We start from the raw sequence: 19,803 nt of genomic DNA, 5'->3' as shown, positions 1-19,803 counted from the left end.
TGAGCAAGGGCCTTGAGGTGGGAGCGAGCCTGGCCCAAATTTTGGCAGATTTTTGTGATGGGGCACCAGTTTATGCCAAAGAATTGTGTTGCAGAGAGTGTTTAGGATGACTTTTTAAATGGCTTTAACATTTGAGAAGTTTAGGTTTAGTCAGCTATGCAGTAGGGGGTCTGGATTCTTAACTGTGTCATGTGATGAAATGCATGTTTTAAAAAGCTGGGTTAGGTAGCAAAACAGGGCTGATCCTCTACAGTGTTTAAGCCAACATAAGCAGTTAAAATAAAAAAAAATTTTCTTATGCTTGGTCACTGTAGCCAGAGACTTTTGTCATTCAGTGCATTTCTCTGCATCTATGAATTTTCCTTTATTCTGTCACTTACCCAAATAAGCAATCACTTTCCTCTTTTCTCATAAGCTCTATATTATGAGCATACTTCTGTTATTGAAGTTTTTATAAAGCAATGTAATCATTCTTTTAAGAAATACTTGTTTGGAATAATTATTATATGCCAGGCATTGTAGGCCTGGAAAGTCATCAGTGAACAAAAGAGGTAATTCCCGTCTTCTTGGAACTTGAATCTTATTGGGGCAGAGAGACAGATAAATGTATAAGAGTGTCAGATACTGATCAGTGCCAAGAAGAAGATGAAGCAGAGTGATGGGACAGTGATCTTTAAGCAGAGATATGAATTAAGTGAGAGAGGCGTATGCAGATATTTCAGGTGAGCACTGTTTACACAGAGGAAATAACCTGTATCCGTCTCATCCATCCCCCTTAAAATTTGGAGGTCTTTTGGCCCAGCACTTTTTTTTTTTTTTTTACGGTACGCGGGCCTCTCACTGTTGTGTCCTCTCCCATTGCGGAGCACAGGCTCCGGACACGCAGGCTCAGCGTCCATGGCTCACGGGCCCAGCCGCTCTGCGGCATGTGGGATCTTCCCGGACCGGGGCACGAACCCGTGTCCCCTGCATCGGCAGGCGGACTCTCAACCACTGCGCCACAAGGGAAGCCCCAGCACATATTTTTTTAATATATGTTCATAGTCCTAGCACTTACCTTGGCACATAGCATCTGTTCAATAAATGTTTATAGAGTAAGTGAATAAACTCGAATCCTTGAGTTTGGTGTCTCCTGGATTAACCTGGCTTGTTTTCTTGTCCACTTAATCCTGATCTTTGTTTTCAGAGTCAAGGCTCCTTGTTTGACACAGCCATCTATTTCTTTTTCTTTTTTCTTTCTTTTTTTTTTTTTTGGTCTTTGTTGTGTAAAATCCATCATTGGCTTTCAGTCCCATTGGCAGTTATCTGTTTTGATTTTGCTTCTCCTTCTTTGATACTTAGTATAACCTTGACCTGAAGATCTTGTTTTCCAGATCTTAGTCCACAGCCTCAGTTTTTCTTGTTTCTGGCTGAATGCCTCAAGATAGGTGGGCTGAAATATACCACTAGAATCATTCACTCTAGCGTTTCTCTGCCAGCTCTGCTAGTTACTAGCTTATGATTGTCAAACCACAGTTCCAGATCTGACCCTTAAGCTGTGGATTTAATGCTGCCATACAGTGTGTAATGAAATAGCATGACCCAGTAAACAAGGGGACCAAACTAGCTGTTATTTAAGACAAGCTGTCACCCATCTAACGATAACAGTGTATCTGTAGCATCTGTCAGACCAGTTCTTTGTTCATTGGATAAGTTTTTTCCTGAATTGCTGTAATAGTCAATTTTAGAAATGCGTTTTTTTAAAACCAGCTACACACCCCTCCCCAATAAATTGATAGATGTGCCTGGTTTTTTCTTTGCCACCTTGTCTTTTAAAAATATCTTTTTTTTAAGACCTTATTCTTAGCATCTCTTAAATCAAAGACTGTACCTTGGATCAGAAGACTGTGTTAGCCGTTGTTCCTCTGTCAGTTTGTAAGGAGCACTGACCTTTGACAGAGCCTATCCACAGTCCCCACTCCTCTGATGGATAAGACTCTACAACAATACAGTAGAAGTTTTTCTGAAAATTTCCAGTGTTTTATGTGTTAAGTTATTACGCATACTGCTAAGCATCGTTTTATTATTTTAAAAAATATATTTGTCATTTACTAGACCTTGATCTCAGGTTTTCATAAGCTGGTATATAAATTTTCTTCACTTCATTAATTTGCATCTACATTGGCAGAGAACATTAATTGGTTTCTTGCTATTCAATACATTCTTTGGCTATTAAAATAATTTATAGCCTAATTTGGAACCACTGGATGGAGGTAGTATTTTTCCTTATATTTCTCCTATGTGTTAGTTAAAACTTTAGTAAGCACTTTTTTGGTGATTTTATTTTCTCCATATATATCTTCTGAGTTTTGCTTCTCTTTAAGCTGTAAAAGGCAAAATGGAATCATCATGCTCTTTAAAATGCCACCTGAAATTGTTTATCATCTAAATTCACCGTAAACTAAGAAAATTTGTTTGACACATCAAATAAAAGTCTAAGAAAAATTGTCTAATAGTGGATAAGCAGGAAAGGAAGTTGGGGTAGGTGGTAATGGTACCAGAAATGTGAATTTTTAGTTATCTACCTGGTGATGCTGAACTGTTTAAGACCTGTGGCCAACTTTGAATCTTTGATAATAAAAATGTATTTTAAATTGATCCAGAAAAGTCCATAAATATGAATTTTCTTTGTGTTAGTTAGTACATTACTGGCAGGAAAGGCTAAAAATATAAGTTTCACTGTGAGAGTAAAGATTGATTAAAGTTTCATTTTTTTAAAGTCTTCAGAGAGTTGTGTGTCCTTTCCTTACTATACTGGTGTAAGCTGAAACATGGATCTGTTTAGGAGCTTTTCCGTTTAAGTGTGCAATAAGCACATACCATTTATTTATGTCAGCTTGACAGTTTGGGACTTTCTTGCTCTCTTCAAGTGTATTTCCCTAAATGGATCTGTTTTGAAGGTAGACACATTAAGATTTGTTGATGGATTATAAGAGGAGTGTGACACTGAGAAGAATCAAGGATGGCCCCTGACTTCTGGAGAATGGAGGTGCCATAATGGGGATGGATAAGACTTTTAGGAGGACACACTTGAAGAGGACATCAAGAGTTCAGTTTCAGATATGTTAAATGCACTAGAGGTGAGAGAGGGGTCAGGGCAAGTATATAAATTTTGAGCTGTTGGCATGTGGATGGCATTTAAAACTGTGAGACCGGATGAAATCATGTAGGGAGTAGAATGTAAGTCAGAGAAGTCTCAGGACTGAACCCAGTGTTTAAAGATCAGGGGGAATGTTCAGAGATGGATATTCAGAGTTGGTTATTGGATTTGGCCATAAGGAGGCCGGTGGGGACCTTGCTTACTCTTTCTTTGGAGTGGAGCAGACAAAAACCTGGTTGGAATGGGCTTGAAAGAGGATAATAGGAGAGGAAGAGAAGATTCTTATCAACATCTCCATCAATGAAACTAACAGAGGGCCTGCTAATGTCAACAGGCATGCCAAGGACTTAAGGTACAAAGAGGGTGAAATTGGTCCCTACCCACCAAGAACTCACAATGAGGTAGGAGAGTTAGAAAACAACAACTGATAAAGTATGCAGTATGCCACATAACAGGTATATGTATAGGCAATATTAACACAAGTAAGATAGTTATTTTTCTTGGGAGACTGAGAAAGTTATAGAAAGGAGGTGAATATGTGTTCCTACTTAAACAATGAGGTAAGAGCCAGGCAGGCAAGGAGAAGAGAGCTGTTACGACAGGAGTGTCAGTAGGACAGGTGTAGTAAGCAGCCCAGTGTGACTAGACCTCAGGGGTGTAGAGATTATCTTGAAATGAGACTGGCAAGGTAGCTGTTTGTAAAGGAGTAATATCGTGGCAACAAGTTTAGGCTTTTTTTCTGTAAGGAAGGGATCGTCAGTTGAGACTTTTAAATTACGGAGTGGTATGATCACATCTCCATTTTAGAAAGATCACCTAGGTATTACTGAAGTAATGACATGAGGAAGAAACAAACAAGAGAGGTGTCTGTTTAGGCATGAGGGAGGTGCAAAGGAAGAGGGGGTGTTCAAGAATGATTCTAAGGTTCTTCACTTGGACAGTCTGGTAGATGGTTATTAAATAGCCCCCTCAGGGACTTCCTTGGTGGTCCAGTGGTTAAGATTCCACGCTCCCAATGCAGAGGGCCTGGGTTCAATCCCTGGTCAGGGAACTAGATCCCACATGCTGCAACAAAGATCCCGTGTGCTGCAACTAAGACCTGGCACAGCCAAATAAATAAATAAATCTTAAAAAAAATAATAATAAAAGTATTAAATAGCCACCAGAATTAAATTAAATAGCACAGGCACCCAATTGGTACCAAACCATATGTAATTTTGTGATTTGTGTGTTGTTGTTGTTGTTTTTGGCAGTAGTTGGGTGATTATTTTCCTTTTTAGTAGAAGGAAATAAATAGTGGAGCTGTGACATTGATTAACTTGCATAGTTCGCTTATCCTGATTCTCCTTAGAGAAAGCACAGTTGTTCCCAAAATAACTTTTAAATGCTAATTGAGTAATTAGAGATTGAAGAGAGACAATACCTTTAGTAGAATATAGGATATAAAAAAGAACTAAACAAGAATGAAACCATTTTCTAACTTGAAAGGTTTTATAATGTATTATTTCCATTTTGCAAAATTTATAAACCTGTTATACTCCCAGGGTCCTATGCATTTGATGTCTCTTTTATTCGTAAGGCAAATGTTAGAGATTTGTGATTATGTAATTGATTTAAAAAGTAATCCAGATTTACATTTTGTACACGTTTAGATTTGTTTGTATTCAATTTTTGTGCTGTAGTTTTCTTTGAGGATCTTATAAGGCTCATCTCACTCTGCTCTTTGGGCATCCCTTTCTTTTATTTCCATTTACCATCTTCCTTCAGGTCAGTAATCTATCCCTAGAGATATACAATACAGTTGCTTCTGTTTCAGTTTAGAACAACATTTTAGTCCTGCCTTCTTGGGATTATACCAAAGTTACCTTGATTAAGGTTTAGGTGTGAAATGGTTAATCACACCATAATTTTGGATTTTACCAGCCTGGTCCTGGAGAGGCAGTCTGTTCTTCCTCATTTACAAGTTCTTGAAGGGCATCTCACTATTGTCTCTGTGAAATATTTGTCAATTCATAAAGATTCCTTGTGTTGGCCAATTTTAGGTCATGCACAGATAATAGCATATGGAGTTGGATCATTTTCACTTAGTATAAAAAGGAAAGTTCTAGTAGTTAGAAAATGTAAAAGGAGGAAAAAAAGAACTGAAACTAAGTGTAATTAATGTATGCCTGAGAGCATTTTAATTATAGCTCCACTTTTGTAAAATCACATGGGTTATTGCTATTAGATTTGCTGTTTCAGGCTGTGTGTGTATATGTATGTTATATTTTCAGGAAGTTTCAGCTGATCCTACTGCCACGCTCACAGCAGCAGAAGAGAGAAAGGAGAAGGTACCGAGCCCTCACCTCAGTCACCTAGTGGTTTTGACATTTGGGGATACATTGTATGGGTTGGCGGAAAGAGTGGTAGCCACAGAATCCTTGTAAGTTGTTAAAAACAGTTGCTTTGCCATTAAATATTTAAGAAAGATTATAAAAGTAAGCACTGTATTCTAGCTGTATGCATTTCCCACTTCTAAATATTCCTTAAATTACTCAATATTTCTGAGAAGTATATCCTAAACTAGATTACGAATCAGTTTTTAAAATGGCATGGTTGATTTTCAGGTGTATAAATGGAAGGAGGGTAATCTTTTAAGTTTCATTCTTTAGCAGCATGATCCTTGGTTTAAGTAAGACTTTAGAAAAGCATATTATATTATAGTACTTTATAGTTTGCCATTGAATTACAATTCTAGAGAAACTGTAGTTACATTGTCAGTTTAGTGTTAAATGTAGTCGATCCTTGACATCAGCAGGAGTGCATCCTGACCTTTATAAATCCCCAAGTTCTTTAATAAAGTGAGAGCATATAACTTCTTCCATAAAATATGGTCCAGTATAATTTAAGAGGTTTTGTATATAACAAAGAGTAGTGAAAAACAGTGTGACTACCAGCAGTCTTCAGCTGAATGATTCCGATTCATTCACGTGTATGTCTCGTGTATGCATGTGAAGTTCACGTCTGTGTCTCAGCCAAGTTCCATTTTATTTCCTGTTATGAATGTTTGGGTTATTTCTAAAAAGTGTCAGGTGTTAAATCTGTGAATTCATGGGTCTGATGTGTGTAATTACATGGGAAATCCTTCTAAAAATACTGTTGTATTCTTTCTTCAATCTTTTGTGTTATCTGTGCTCATATCTTACATGCAAAGCAGCATAACTGTACACCTTGTGGTAACCAGATTAGCTCCTTTGAAGTCATCCTTCTTTCACATCACCTCACGTTCAGTGATAACTCAGCATTAATTTTTGTGTGAATTGTAAATGAGTGTGTCAAGTGGCAATGCAAGGTAGTTGTTTAAAATGGAAAATAATTTTAATTGTTAAACTTTTGCTCAGAGATCTTAAAGATTAGTTACACAAAAAATATTGACAGGCTCTAAATCCTGTGTTTTGTTTACATGGTGGATTATTTATTCCCTTTAGGGTATTCTTGGCTGAACAGTTTGAGTTCCTTCAGCCACATCTGGATGCTGTGATGCCTGCAGTCAAAAAACCCTTTCTTCAGCAGTTTTATTCTCAGGTCAGACATGTCTTATATATCATTTCAACTGTGAGCAGGATAGGACTGTCACATGTTATTTAGGTGTTTCGTTTTTTTTTTAAACTAGTGGTCAGTCTCTCAACCTCAGGAGAGGTGGATTAGAATATTTGTTTATTCATTCGTGAATTCCTGTATTAAATAAATACTTATTGAGTACCTCTTATAACTTTTAGTCTAATAAGAGAAAGAGCCAATTAAAACTATATTACAATAAAGTATAGTTAAGGGAAAGAAACAGTGGCAGGATATTTAACCTTGACTGGAGGCGGAGAAGGGGTATGGTTTGGGGGAGGTTATCTAGAACGGCTGTCTTGAGAAACTGATGTTTAAACTGGACCAGAGAGAAAGAGGGTGAGAGGAGTATATTTCGACTAAGGTAGTGGCTTATATGAAGACCTACAGATGAGAGAGCACGGTGCCTGTGAGCAGCTAAGGAAAATTCAAGTTCTCAGAGCGGGGAAGAGGGCCAGTGATGAGAAAGATGGCCGGAGTGATTAAGCAGAAGTCACATGACATACAGTGCTCCCAGCCAGGAGCTGGACTTTGTTCCAAGGGTACTGGGAAGCTACTGGAAGATTTGAAAGAGGTGGTGAGTAGTATGGTGAGGTGTGTGTTTTAGAAAGCACTTTGGGGGAAGTGTGAAGAATGGACCTCAGATGGCAAACCTAGAGGCAGGAGACTGGTTTGAAGACTTTTAGACTAATGTGGGTGAGAGATGATGGGATCTTGAGGTGCAAGTGGAAATGGAAATGGAGAGAAGTGAAAAAATCTATAGTTTTTTAGTTGAATTGTCAGTGGCCTCAAGTTTGTTGAATATCTCAAAATTATGTTTTGAGTAAGACCCTTCCTTGCCCACAAGTTAAAGTATTTTCATAATTTAAATCTCCAAGTGTATAGTGTTTTATTTTCAGATATGATGTGTACTAGAAACAGGAACAAAATATATTTTAGAAATTTTATACTTTTAGAAAATATTTGGTTTCATTTCTGTGAAATTTATTTCAGACCGTCTCAACAGCCAGTGAACTACGCAAACCAATTTACTGGATTGTAGCTGGTAAAGCCATTGATTATGAACAGATGCTCCTCCTAATGGCTAATGTGAAATGGGATGTAAAAGAAATTATGTCACAGCACAACATATATGTAGATGCACTGTTAAAGGCAAGTATTCTTCGAAACATCTCTGTTAAAGATAATTCTACTAAGGGAATTATTCCTGTAATTGCAATAGCTCCAAAATTGTGAGATTATAGTTTGTACCACATTCTAGCATTCTTGTGATATTAAAGTCCCTGAGTTGGATTAGGATTTCTTTCCAAATTTTGTGTTCTTTTAGACCCAAGAATACTTTGTAGATTTTTTGTTTTTGCTCAGTAATATCCCATTTTGAATTAGAGTCTGATTAGTGTGTCTTAGCTGGCTTCATATTATGTAACCTCAATGGCCATGACTGTAGTGACAAGAGGATATTTCTGTTTAATTAGAAGATATTTCTAGAGTTGTGTATATTCATTAGCAAGAGACTACACCCCTGATTATTCTAAGTTTTTTTTCCAGAAATCACATTACTTTTGCAATGTGTCATGCAAATACCTTTGTGTTCAATGACTTAACATTTATAAGTTTTCTGGAAAGAATTGTAATTTTTTTTTCATTTATGCATCAAGAGATATTTATAAATCACCTGACATATGCCATGTACTGATCTAGGTGCTGGCAATATAGTTGTGAGTTAAGGAACTTACGTGCCATCAAGGAATTTATATGCCAGCGCAGGGACAGCAATAAAGAGATACATTAGGGCTTCCCTGGTGGTGCAGTGGTTGAGAGTCCGCCTGCCGATGCAGGGGACATGGGTTCGAGCCCTGGTCCGGGAAGATCCCACATGCCGCGGAGCAGCTAAGCCCATGCGCCACAACTACTGAGCCTGCACTCTAGAGCCCACATGCCACAACTACTGAAGCCCGTGTGCCTAGAGCCTGTGCTCTGCAACTAGGGAAACCGCTGCAATGAGAAGCCCGCGCACCACAACAAAGAGTAGCCCCCGCTCGCCACAACCAGAGAAAGCCTGTGTGTAGCAAAGAAGGCCCAACGCAGCCAAAAATAAATAAATAAATTTATTTAAAAAAAGAAAATAAACTTTTATGATAAATTTTGTTCTGTTATTTTCCAAGTCCAAACCTTTAGGTAAAAGCAGTCTGCAAAAGAATCTGTCCCAAAAGAATCATAAGTAAAATGAAATAGTTTTATTATTCATTGAACAATAAGCATTCTTGAACATTGGATTTAGCAATGAGTAGAATGGCATTTCATATAGTAAGCCTATAAATTTATCTTTAAAATATTAATGAAAAGTATTGAATTATGACTCTTGAAATCTAAAGCAGAGTTTACTGTAGTGAAGCATAAATACAGTAGCAAATACTGTTTTGCTAGATTCATGAAATGAAAAAGAGGAAGAGCAATTACTTATTTACTTTGATTTTCAAAAGTAAGCTTAGTGGACTGAAGACCTACTTCTTTCTCATAAATGATTAAAAGCAGTTAACTGTCAAAAATCATTAAAAAAATTGTGATTTAGGAAGCAGCCAGAGATAACACAACGATCATGTGTAGCTTGATTGGTGATGATCAGATTTTTTTCCACCTGTGTGTTATTTGAATACATGTCAGTCTTGACTTGGTACACATTGTGTAGTTTCTCTATTGAGGAAACTAAAGAAAAATATATCATTTTAAGGCTTGTTAAAATTATTTGAACTGTATTGGCGAGAAAGGATCAATAGCATTTACTTTTGTAAATGAACATATTTAGATGATAATAGTCGAAAGAAATCAGAAATAAATTTACTGAAGGGTGAACCATCTGCTGCTTTCATGTAGCTGTTGAAATTGTCTAAATTAGTTACATATATTTTTTAGTAGAGTGGTATCACAAAAGGTACTAATAAGTAATAAAAATGTTCAGTTTTTCTATGCGTAATGAGATAATGTATATTATGGAGTTGTTTTGGTGCTAAAAATTTACAACTATTACATTACTTTTGAATCATTCAGTATGTAATTTATTTACTTTAAAAGAATGTTTAGGAAAGAGAATAATTTATCAGATTGCTCTGTAAGGTGTACAGCTACAAATTACAAATAGTTCACTCTGAGGTGAAAGCTCATTCAAACGCTTTTTTAAAATATGGGTTTCTTAAAGATATTTTTAAAGATATATTAGTTATTAAGCCTTTTTAATCCATACTGACAGTCATACAAAAATTTGAGATGTAGAAACATTTGAACATTGTTTAATCAGTTAATGACACATTTCCTTTGAGATGAAATGTAGTGTACTCTGTATTACAACATGCTTTATTCAATTTGATATACTTAAAAAAACACTTCACACTAAGTCCAGATTATCTTTGGCATTATCTCTCTTTGTTTTACTTGATTTCATTCTGAGCATTTTAAAATCTTTTTTGCCTCTAAGATGGGAAAGCAATGTAACATTATAATTATATTCACATATGGCCACGATTTTTGTCTTCTTAGGAATTTGAGCAGTTTAACACGAGGTTAAATGAAGTTTCTAAGAGAGTTCGGATACCCTTGCCTGTGTCTAATATACTTTGGGAACATTGTATACGTCTGGCTAATAGAACAATTGTGGAAGGGTAAGTTTTTCATGAAAGCATTATCTGATTCTTCAGTGATAAATCATAATATATGAATAATATTATATGTTATCACTAATGGATGCAGAGAATAGGTAGAGATAGTGATAAATAGTGATAAATAGCAGACAGTCTCATAGTAATTCAGGTTTAACTTTGGAATGTAATTAGAAAAGAGACCTTAAACGCCACTGTGTCACTTTTTTTCTTGCTGGTGACTTAGAATCAGCTAGTAGAGGAGTGAGGAATGCAGCATCTAATGGTTATCTGAAAATTAAACTAGTAATAATTATTATTACCTAATACAGTTATTACAATGTTGATTATACATAGCATTCATTGAGTGCTATTTGTCATTTATTGAAACAAGCCCTTCACAGGATTCTATCACCAAATCCTAACATAAACTCTCTTTGGTGGTAGTATTCTCGCTGTTTTGTCAACAGAGAGATAACCTAGCCTCAGAAACTCAAGGCTAAAGAGGTTAAGTAACTTGTCCAAGTTCACACAGTTTTTAAATGCAGAGAAGGCTTATGAACTCCTCATTTTCTAATGGTAAAATCAGTCCTCATAACCACTATATCACTGTTAATATCATTATTATATCATTGTAAACTGTATCAATCTTTCATATGTTGAGTTTACAGATCAAAAGTAATTTTCCCACTTAGAGACCATGCTTACTCTGCCTGTAACATCTAGAATACAAATAAGAATCAGTAATACATTTAAAATATCCCTGGAAAGCAAACTGCTATTTCAAAGACCATTCACAGTGATCTAGAATTGCACATCAGTTGAATTTTCACACTATCATTTATCTGATTTCTCATCGTTTCTTATTTGTCATAAAAATTAATGTATTTGAAAGTGGAAGTGACGGTGACAAGCTGACAACAGCCTTGGCATTTTGTATAATACACCATCCAGTCTGTTAGGGTTAGGGTTAGGGTTAAAACCAGCAGTGCTGTAAATCCCAAAATGGCTCTCGGTCAACAATCATGACTGGATTGTACTGTTAACAAATTTATTTAATGGTAGAAAAGTGAATAACAAATGTTATATTTGTGTATAAAACACTTCTTATTTAAAAAAAAAAAAGCTTGGTCACTTTAAATAATATAAACTAGTTTTCTTGCAGATTTCCTTAGGGGAAGTACCTCATTTCCTAGTGTTGAATTCTCCACATTTTGTATGCTTGAAGGAATGAGACACTGACTTATGAATAATAAAATGTACTGTTAGGGTTAACATATTTATTCTTATTACTAGTCCACCTTAGAACACAGTTTTTTAGTAGTGTGGGGTCTCAGAATAAGTCTATAAAGTGTTTTTTTATGAAAAATATGTATGTACTTTCTTTGCTTATATGCTTACATGTTTCTTAGGTTTGCTGAATGTTTACGGGAGAGTTATTTCATTTGTTTTCTTTGCATTGAGTAGTTAAAATATTGAACAGTTTTATGAAGCTAAGATTACTTGGGAATATTCATAGCTTAGTTTTATAAATAATTCTTGGCAGCCAGATTAACTGGAATACCAGTTAAATACCAGTTTAACATTCTTACAGATGATTATGTTAATTGAGTAGGCAGAACTATGGTCTGTAGAGCAGGAAGAAACCTTAGAAGTTATTTGATCTTTTTGCTTTGCAAATGAGGAAACTGAGGCCCCGATAGGTAAGTTGACTGCTTGGTGACAGGGCTGGAACACAACCCAGTCTTTCTGACTCAAGGCTCATGTGCTCTTTTTTCTCATAGAATCTCACCAAATGTGGATTAGAGAAAAGTTTAAGTACCTAAAGGTTTCTTTTTCTAACCATCCCATCATTTATGTGTTTTAATTCTTGTGTGTCTTAGATATGCCAACGTCAAGAAGTGTAGTAATGAGGGTCGTGCCTTGATGCAATTGGATTTTCAGCAGTTTTTAATGAAACTTGAAAAACTAACAGATATTAGACCAATTCCAGATAAAGAATTTGTGGAAACCTATATTAAAGCTTACTATCTAACTGAGAATGACATGGAACGCTGGATCAAAGAGCATAGGGTGAGAGCTGGGAAACAGTTAATTAAGTTTTTATTCCTTATCCATTGTGCTGTTCTTGTCTAGTATATAATTCAAAATCATATGGGTGAAACAGAAACATTTGCTTTTTTAGCATGAACTACTTATGCCAGTTCTTTACCGTATTTCACACTGTTTATGCAATGTCCTTTGCCTGATCAAATCCTTTTGAGACTTTGTGAACTGTAGCAGTAATTATCTGGAAAAACAGCCAGAGTCTGAACTTTAGCTGTGTTTATCCTGCAGCTGTGTTGTAGGAGACGGCTGAAATTGGTTAACATCAGGACAAATTGAATATAGCAACATTGAAATGATTCACAAGCTAAAGTCTGTTATGTAACTTAAACCTTCTTGTAGCCCTGAACAATGAATGGGTGATGGCCTGAACACGCTGACATGTAGTAGTGATGATTGGTATATTAACATTTAAATAGCTAAATTTAACCTCATCCTACATTAGATTTTACCTTAAGTATAGGTGAGATTATTTTTCTTTTGTGTGAATATATAGGTAAGTAGAGAAAAATACTACTTATAGCAAGTGTTATTGTGGATGCTGAATTTTTTTGACACAGTTCAACTCAACATATATCACCAGAGAATGCTCAGTACAGGGAGCTTTTCGGTATAGTTGTTATTATATATCATTTGTCTAGATAGGCAGTATGTGAAGACAGATTTAATGAAAATATGAGAAGTGTTAAAATTATCACTAAATCTTATTCCATCAGTAACTCTAGTGTTCACATTTATTAATACTGTAAACATCATGGGTAAAAGCTAAGTAAATTTTTATCTCATTTGACTGGGTAAGGAAGTAAGGAATTATTTATATTTACTTTATCAGGCTCATCCTTTCTAGTTTCAACACTGTAGATAAATGAAATGAGTTTTAGTCTGGACCATTAGCCTGAACTTTGTGTAAACATGCCCACTGTAGGGCAGTTTCAGATCTTTGGGAGCAAAGTAGAAATGTACATGTTATTTTAAGTGATTTAATCAATACACCAGAATTGAGAAAAATGTCACCACTTTTTGTCCCATTGACCTCCGTCATTTGAGAACCAAAATGCTAAACCAGATGCAGATGAACTGCTGATGTTGCTAGAATCCATTTAATAAAGTAAGCTGTAAACAGTTTGGGGTTGGTACTGAGGAAGGGATTTGGGGTAAAAGGACAAGTAACTGAAGAGAAAAAGCACAGCTCGTAGAGGTCCATTATTTGATGTAAGAACGATGCCCATTTTAGGGTTTCTTCTTTTAATATAGTGGACTAAAATTTTTAGTAATCGTATTTTGGAAAAGCTTTAACTAACTGATATTTGTAATACAGTGAAATTTTCCCAGCAGCCCGGATTGTCCTGTTTTCAGAGAACTTTCCACAATGTCTAGTGCAGTGCTTGGGTGGTACTTTCTAAATGTTGAGTGATTGCTTGAGAGAATTTATGAGGTGTTTACAGGTGCTCTCAGAGATCAGATACACAAACTGAGCAGTTTGCTGAATTTTAAGATGAACTCTTTCTCATGTTTTGAAATTGCACTGTTTTATTGGTTACCTCCAGTGAAGACATGTTCTTTTCTTATTAGATGCTAGTACACAACTCTTTCCTGAGCTGAACTCTTACTCGTCATCCTCCAGAACCAAATGAAGATATAAAACTTTCTGATGAGCTCCTATTCATGCTCATCCTAACAACTTATCTGAAATTCAGGAACTAAATTGATTTGTACAGCAAAATAATACTTATATAGTTGACCCTTGAACAACATGGATTTGAATGGTACAGGTTCACTTATATGCAAATCTTTTCAATAGTAAATACTATAGTACTACATGATCATCCTCAGTTGGTTGAATCCTCGAATATAGAGGAACCTTGATGAGGAGGGCTAACTATAATTATGTGCAGGTTTTCCACTGCATGGAGGGTCAGCACCCCTCATCCCTGCATTGTTCAAGGGTCAACTGTAGTCTTAATTGTACTTTCTAGCTACCAATTATAATACGAGGGTTTGAAAACCAGTAACTTTTTGTCCTTTGTTACCTTATTCATTTGTTATATCTCAGAAGAGTTGTTCTGTGGTTGGAGATTTTTTTCTTTTACCTAAAATGTTTGCAAAAGCTACAGTGCTAGAAACTGCTTACTTAGTGGCATCTTAAAATTTTGAAATGTCAGTGTATTTTGATAACCTAATAACAAAGACTGTCATAGAAAGAAGCATAGTGTATGATCTTAATTGGTATGTTATGTGCCGTATTAAAAACATTCTAGTGCTTCCTGTTTCAAGTGTGTACTATAGGTATCCTTATTCCCCACTATTAACAGCTCTGTAAACAGTGTGTCTTCCATGTCTTGACTACAGTTTCCACTGCTTTACACTGATTTCTAGTGCTCAGTAACTATCCACTGAGACCTGAATATCTGTCTGCCTGTTTTTTGCATTGATCACATACATGTGTTTTAGTGTACTAAATTTGAATCTTCTTTTTTTGAGCAGGAGTATTCGACGAAGCAGCTGACCAATCTGGTAAATGTTTGCCTGGGATCCCATATCAATAAGAAAGCAAGACAAAAACTTCTCTCAGCTATAGATGATATAGACAGACCCAAAAGATAATGAACACAGTCCCTTTTCCTCAATGACATTGATCTTCTCTCAACATACATGATATGAAAGCCAATTTTTCATGCACTCCTGACAACTGTCTTAAGAAAACTTTGTGCATGTTCTTTCCAACTGGAAAGTGGAAAACATTGGAGTTTATGTGGTGTTCTCAAATGATTTTTATATGCTCCGATTGCTTCTCTTCAATTTTTAGTTTCATTTGTTGTATTTCTTTCTTGAAATGATATTGCCTCATCATAACTATTGTTATGTGACTACAGTTATACCTTTTACTGAAGAATGTACTATAAATATATGATTAGAAAGAACAGTGACAATACATTCGTGGGCAGTTTTGGAGAATGAATTTATGTTGGCATTTTTCTACCCTCTGAATTTGGTTCTTAATAAGCATAATATGAGAGTGTTAATGTATAGTAGTATCTCCTAATTATGAGCACTGCATGACAGTTGAAAAGTAATGTAAGCAAAATAGTTGAAAAATCAGTTTGCCGTCTGTGTTTCTAAATGTGAAAGTTGTGTTAGGGTTAATTTGGTTGTGAGAGTGATCATAAATGATGAAATTTAATAAATATTATACTCTAACATGATCAGCCTATGTGAGACTGCATTTTGATATTTTTCCACAGCAGGCAGATTTCATGAAACTATAATGGGATTTTTTTTTAGTGTTTTCTAATTTTAATGGTCTTGTATCCTGAAACCAATGGTGAAAAGTAATTTCATTGGGTAAACCTCTTCAGTGCCTGAGTAGCATGCAGAATGGTGATGGTAGGATTTCCTCCCTCCCTCCCTCCCTTCCTTTTTAAATAATGGGATATTTTTCCCTGTAAGCTTTACCCTCTTCGAATTTAACTTTTCTCTTAGAACAGCAAAACCTGGCTTAGCTGACTCAGGGAAAGAATTGCCAGTTAGTTAGTCAAGCATAAGTACAGGGTCATAGGTTCACCATTCTTAAATATCTGCTTTGTATCACAGATACAATGTGAGTTTAGCCAGTGATAAACTTCGGAACTTAATTAGTCTTTAGTAACTGTGTACTGTTACTCTAAACTTTGCTTTGAAGCCAGGGATATTCTACCAACAAATATGACATAAAAATCAATTTCCCTTGCGCTCTTGCCAACTGTCTGATAAGGAATTTTTTGCATGTTCTTTCTGACTGGGGAGAAGCTTGTGTGTTGGTCCAGGATTACTGGCATGACCTGTAACATCAATAGCTCACAATTCTGAAACATCTCATGAGAAACTGGCCTTGTGTACTGTGAGTCTTCGAGAGCTGAGGTGCTGAAGTGAAGGGCAAGGTGTGACATGTGATCAAGCACAGAGGTGACAAGGAGATGGTTGCCACTCAGTGTCCATCGATCGCAGCAGGTACCCATAACCGGCACAAGATAACATGAAACACTTTTTGAGACTATGTCTGTGTGAGGGGTGTTAGTTTGCATCTGTGTGATGAGTTTTTTGTTTTCAGTCTCTCGCTTCCCTGTTCATTTGCTGCCAATTTAATATTGACAGTAAACCTCTCTTCTTGTGAAAAGGTATGAATTTGGTGCCATTGTGATCTACTTGTGGAACTAGACTGTGTACTTGTAAGGTAGATCCTGCTGGTAGCCATTATCTATTTGCAGCCACTTGAAGAAAACAAACATGAGATAAGCTTGGTCCTTGTGTTTCAATGCCATATTCAACTGGGCACATAAAGAGCTTATCAATCTCATTTCTCAGTTGATTAGGAGCTGCTTATTTCTTATTTTTCACATAGATTTCATAGTTGGCTTTCTTTAATTTCTACTTTAGTTCACTCTGGATAGTACGAACAGCAGTTTTCTGCCTGGTAGGGTATTTTCCTGGGTGATAACAATTGATACAGAGAATTACTTATCTTGTTAGAGACTCAGCTGTGCAGTTGGAGAGACCTTTTTGCTTAACCATACTTTGCTTTCCCCATCTTCAAAATAAAAATCTTTCTGATACTTTTTGGAAAAGGTTTTTTGTGTTTTCATTAAAAGGTAACTTAATAAGTGCAAATAACATCAAAATAATAACAGGATATTTGAATCATTAAATTACCTAATAACAAGAGAGTTACCAGACATTTTTCTCCAATATATTATGTAATGATATTGAATTATAATCGTAACAGTTTATGAAACTAATTTTAAGATAAATAGAATTGAAAAGCTTGAGAATATAAATGGAATTATACATGTTCTAAAAACTTTACTGTTATAAAACATTTCTTTTAGTGTCTAAGTGTTCCTGAACTTTGACATTTTGTATGAATGTGTCCTGTAGAATTCAAGATTTTAAGTTGAAATGCGAGCCTGGTAAATTATCCCCTGAGAAAGAATGATGATTTCTACAAATACATTGTTTCGCATTAAGAAATACTAGGGAGATGCATAGCAATTCAAGTGAACTAGTTTGCTTCAGTTTATGAAACCTATAGAGATCTTATAAGTTCACTTTGACTAATAAGCTCATTTGCTCAACTTACTGAAATCGAATTTCTCTTGAAGCCAGGATCGTATGGTATTTTATCATATCTTTAAGCAGAATTTCCTTTGAAATCTTCTATTTAGCTGAGTGCTAAAGTGAAACTTTAAGTTAGATTAAATAGCTTTTTCTTTACCCATTCACTGAAATGTAGTCATAAAAAAAGGCTTGTAATTCAGTTCACTTTGAAAGCATAGTTATCTTTTCAAATGAAAAAATGTGCCTGAAGGTGAAATAAAAGTTGTGCTTAGAGAAAAAGAAGTGGTCCAGGGGAGAAATATTTCTAATTTATATTTACACTTTGGAGTAATTTTAATAGAGACTTAGTGGTTAACAAAATGATATTTAACTCTGGACAATGATTAATGACAAGAGAATTATTAATACTCTGGTGTATTCTTTGTAAATGTTAAAACCAGTGCAGCTTTTTACAGATTTTTTTTATTGTGTTGAAACATATGTGCACAATTCTTATCATCTACAGATTTTTAAAGGCCATCAAAAAGTTTAAGCTGCACAGCTCTCTCAAGGACAAAGCTGTGTCAGATTTATACATGAGAATTCTTAACTCATCCAAAATGATGGAGGAAAGAGTAGTTCATTAGTTCTGATGATACTTTTTTTGATCGGCATATCCTTTTGTGAATGTTGCTAAGTGTACCTGCATCATTTTTTTCCAGAGTTGCCATCTGCCTTGCAACTGGGCTCAGGACAGTTTTTACATCACACATGGTGGGTTAAGGAATAGGCTTTCTTGGGGAAACTTACAAGCTTTGGACAGAAAAAAAAAAAAGAGAAGCCTTTGTCCCCTACCCACTTGTCATTGTCCTCATGAGAGGTGAGACAGGGCTAGCAGAGTACAGAGACTGTACTGGGGGAGGATTTTTTATAGCAAATACAGCAGCTTGCCACCTAGTGACCCGGGGCCTGCGGGTGTTGTTCCTTTGTCTGGGAGGAGAGAGCCATTTTCTTTGGAAAGATGAGTTCCAGTGCTACCCCTTCCTTTAGTCAGCTCATCCCCCAAGCAGCTGAGTGAGCTCCAGGGTCATACCAGTGTCTGCCTGGTGTCAGGTACTGGCAGGGCTCTAGTGGATTGGACAGATAACACCTGCTCTCAGGTAGCTTAAGTCTAGCAGGATAAATAGATGTAAGCCAAAAGAAAATTCTGGAGTAGGCATCAGGAAAGACTCCACTGGGGAAGAGGCATTCACATGGAGACTGAGGATGAGTAGGAGTTGGGTGAGGAGGCTAAGGGAAGAGTGTGCCTGAGGATCAGAAAAGCCCGTGTGGTTGGTACACAGAAGGGAGCGCGAAAGCGGGGGACACAGAGAGAACTAAGGAGATGCGACAAACTTAGATGTCTCAAGCACCCAAGCAGGAGACACAAATGAATAAAGCAGCAGATGTTATTCAATAACGAGTGACAGGCATTTTGAGACGTGAACAGTTCAGGTCAGGCCGTACCTGCAGGCACTCGAATTATACTTTTAATCTCTGCATTCAAATGAATGAATCTCCTCCTCTGGCCCATCAGCTAAAGGGAGGAGGGAGTCTGTATACAGGAGGGAAAACCCAGAACATCCATCTGTGTGTTTCCTTGTGCACCTTGACAGCACTTAGCACAGAATCTTACTTTGCTCAAAACTACACGATGGATGGAGTGGTCGAATGGATGAGATGCAAGTGCTTGGGCCCATCAAACTAGAATTCCCTCCTAAACTGTCCTGAACAGCTGGGCAGTTTCTTTGGGGCAGGACTGTCTCGAGTTAACTTCTTTACACTCTAGAGGTCCTCGTCCTGGATCAGACACATAATTGATGTTTGTTTATTGACTTCTCAGTACTGAGGAAAGGATTAATTACTCAGTGATTGTTGAAGAGAGGTGCCCACTGGCATTGGAAGCTGAAACAGTAGCAGTTTAAGAAGGAGCAAATACTTCTATTCCTTAATTTTTTTTTGCACACCTGCAGGCAGCCTGAGATGAAGATTGACTTGTTTTAATAGGCTGCGCCCTAGACCAGTGGTTCTCAGAGTCTGGTTCCCAGACCAGCAGCCTCAAAGGACTGTAGTATAGCTATTACAGACAGACTGCTGAGCGGGCCTTTTTTTTTCTTTTTTCCCCACTTTAGGATAAGAATTGATACTTTTCTACGGAATAAATCTTAGAGCATTGCCTTCCCCATATGAGCCTTTATGAGTGACTAGTGTTTGAACAAG

The 19,803-nt window shown here is 36.4% G+C and overlaps 1 protein-coding gene across 2 annotated transcripts in view; it reads left to right on the top strand.

Moving 5' to 3' along the window:
* VPS50 (VPS50 subunit of EARP/GARPII complex) overlaps positions 1-17,075 on the top strand; it is a 137,009-nt gene extending 119,934 nt beyond the window's left edge. For both annotated transcript variants that reach the window (XM_067746400.1, XM_067746399.1), the window contains 6 exons: positions 5,413-5,561; positions 6,607-6,703; positions 7,730-7,888; positions 10,271-10,392; positions 12,252-12,441; positions 14,959-17,075. In XM_067746400.1, coding sequence (XP_067602501.1) covers positions 5,413-5,561; positions 6,607-6,703; positions 7,730-7,888; positions 10,271-10,392; positions 12,252-12,441; positions 14,959-15,078 — 837 coding nt within the window. In that variant the 3' untranslated portion in view covers positions 15,079-17,075. The remainder of the gene's footprint in view (positions 1-5,412; positions 5,562-6,606; positions 6,704-7,729; positions 7,889-10,270; positions 10,393-12,251; positions 12,442-14,958) is intronic.
* Positions 17,076-19,803: the final 2,728 nt, after the last annotated feature.

This window comes from Pseudorca crassidens, chromosome 8 (assembly GCF_039906515.1).
Source record: "Pseudorca crassidens isolate mPseCra1 chromosome 8, mPseCra1.hap1, whole genome shotgun sequence".
Classification (NCBI taxonomy): domain Eukaryota; kingdom Metazoa; phylum Chordata; class Mammalia; order Artiodactyla; family Delphinidae; genus Pseudorca; species Pseudorca crassidens.
This window is presented reverse-complemented; position numbering and strand designations above follow the sequence as displayed.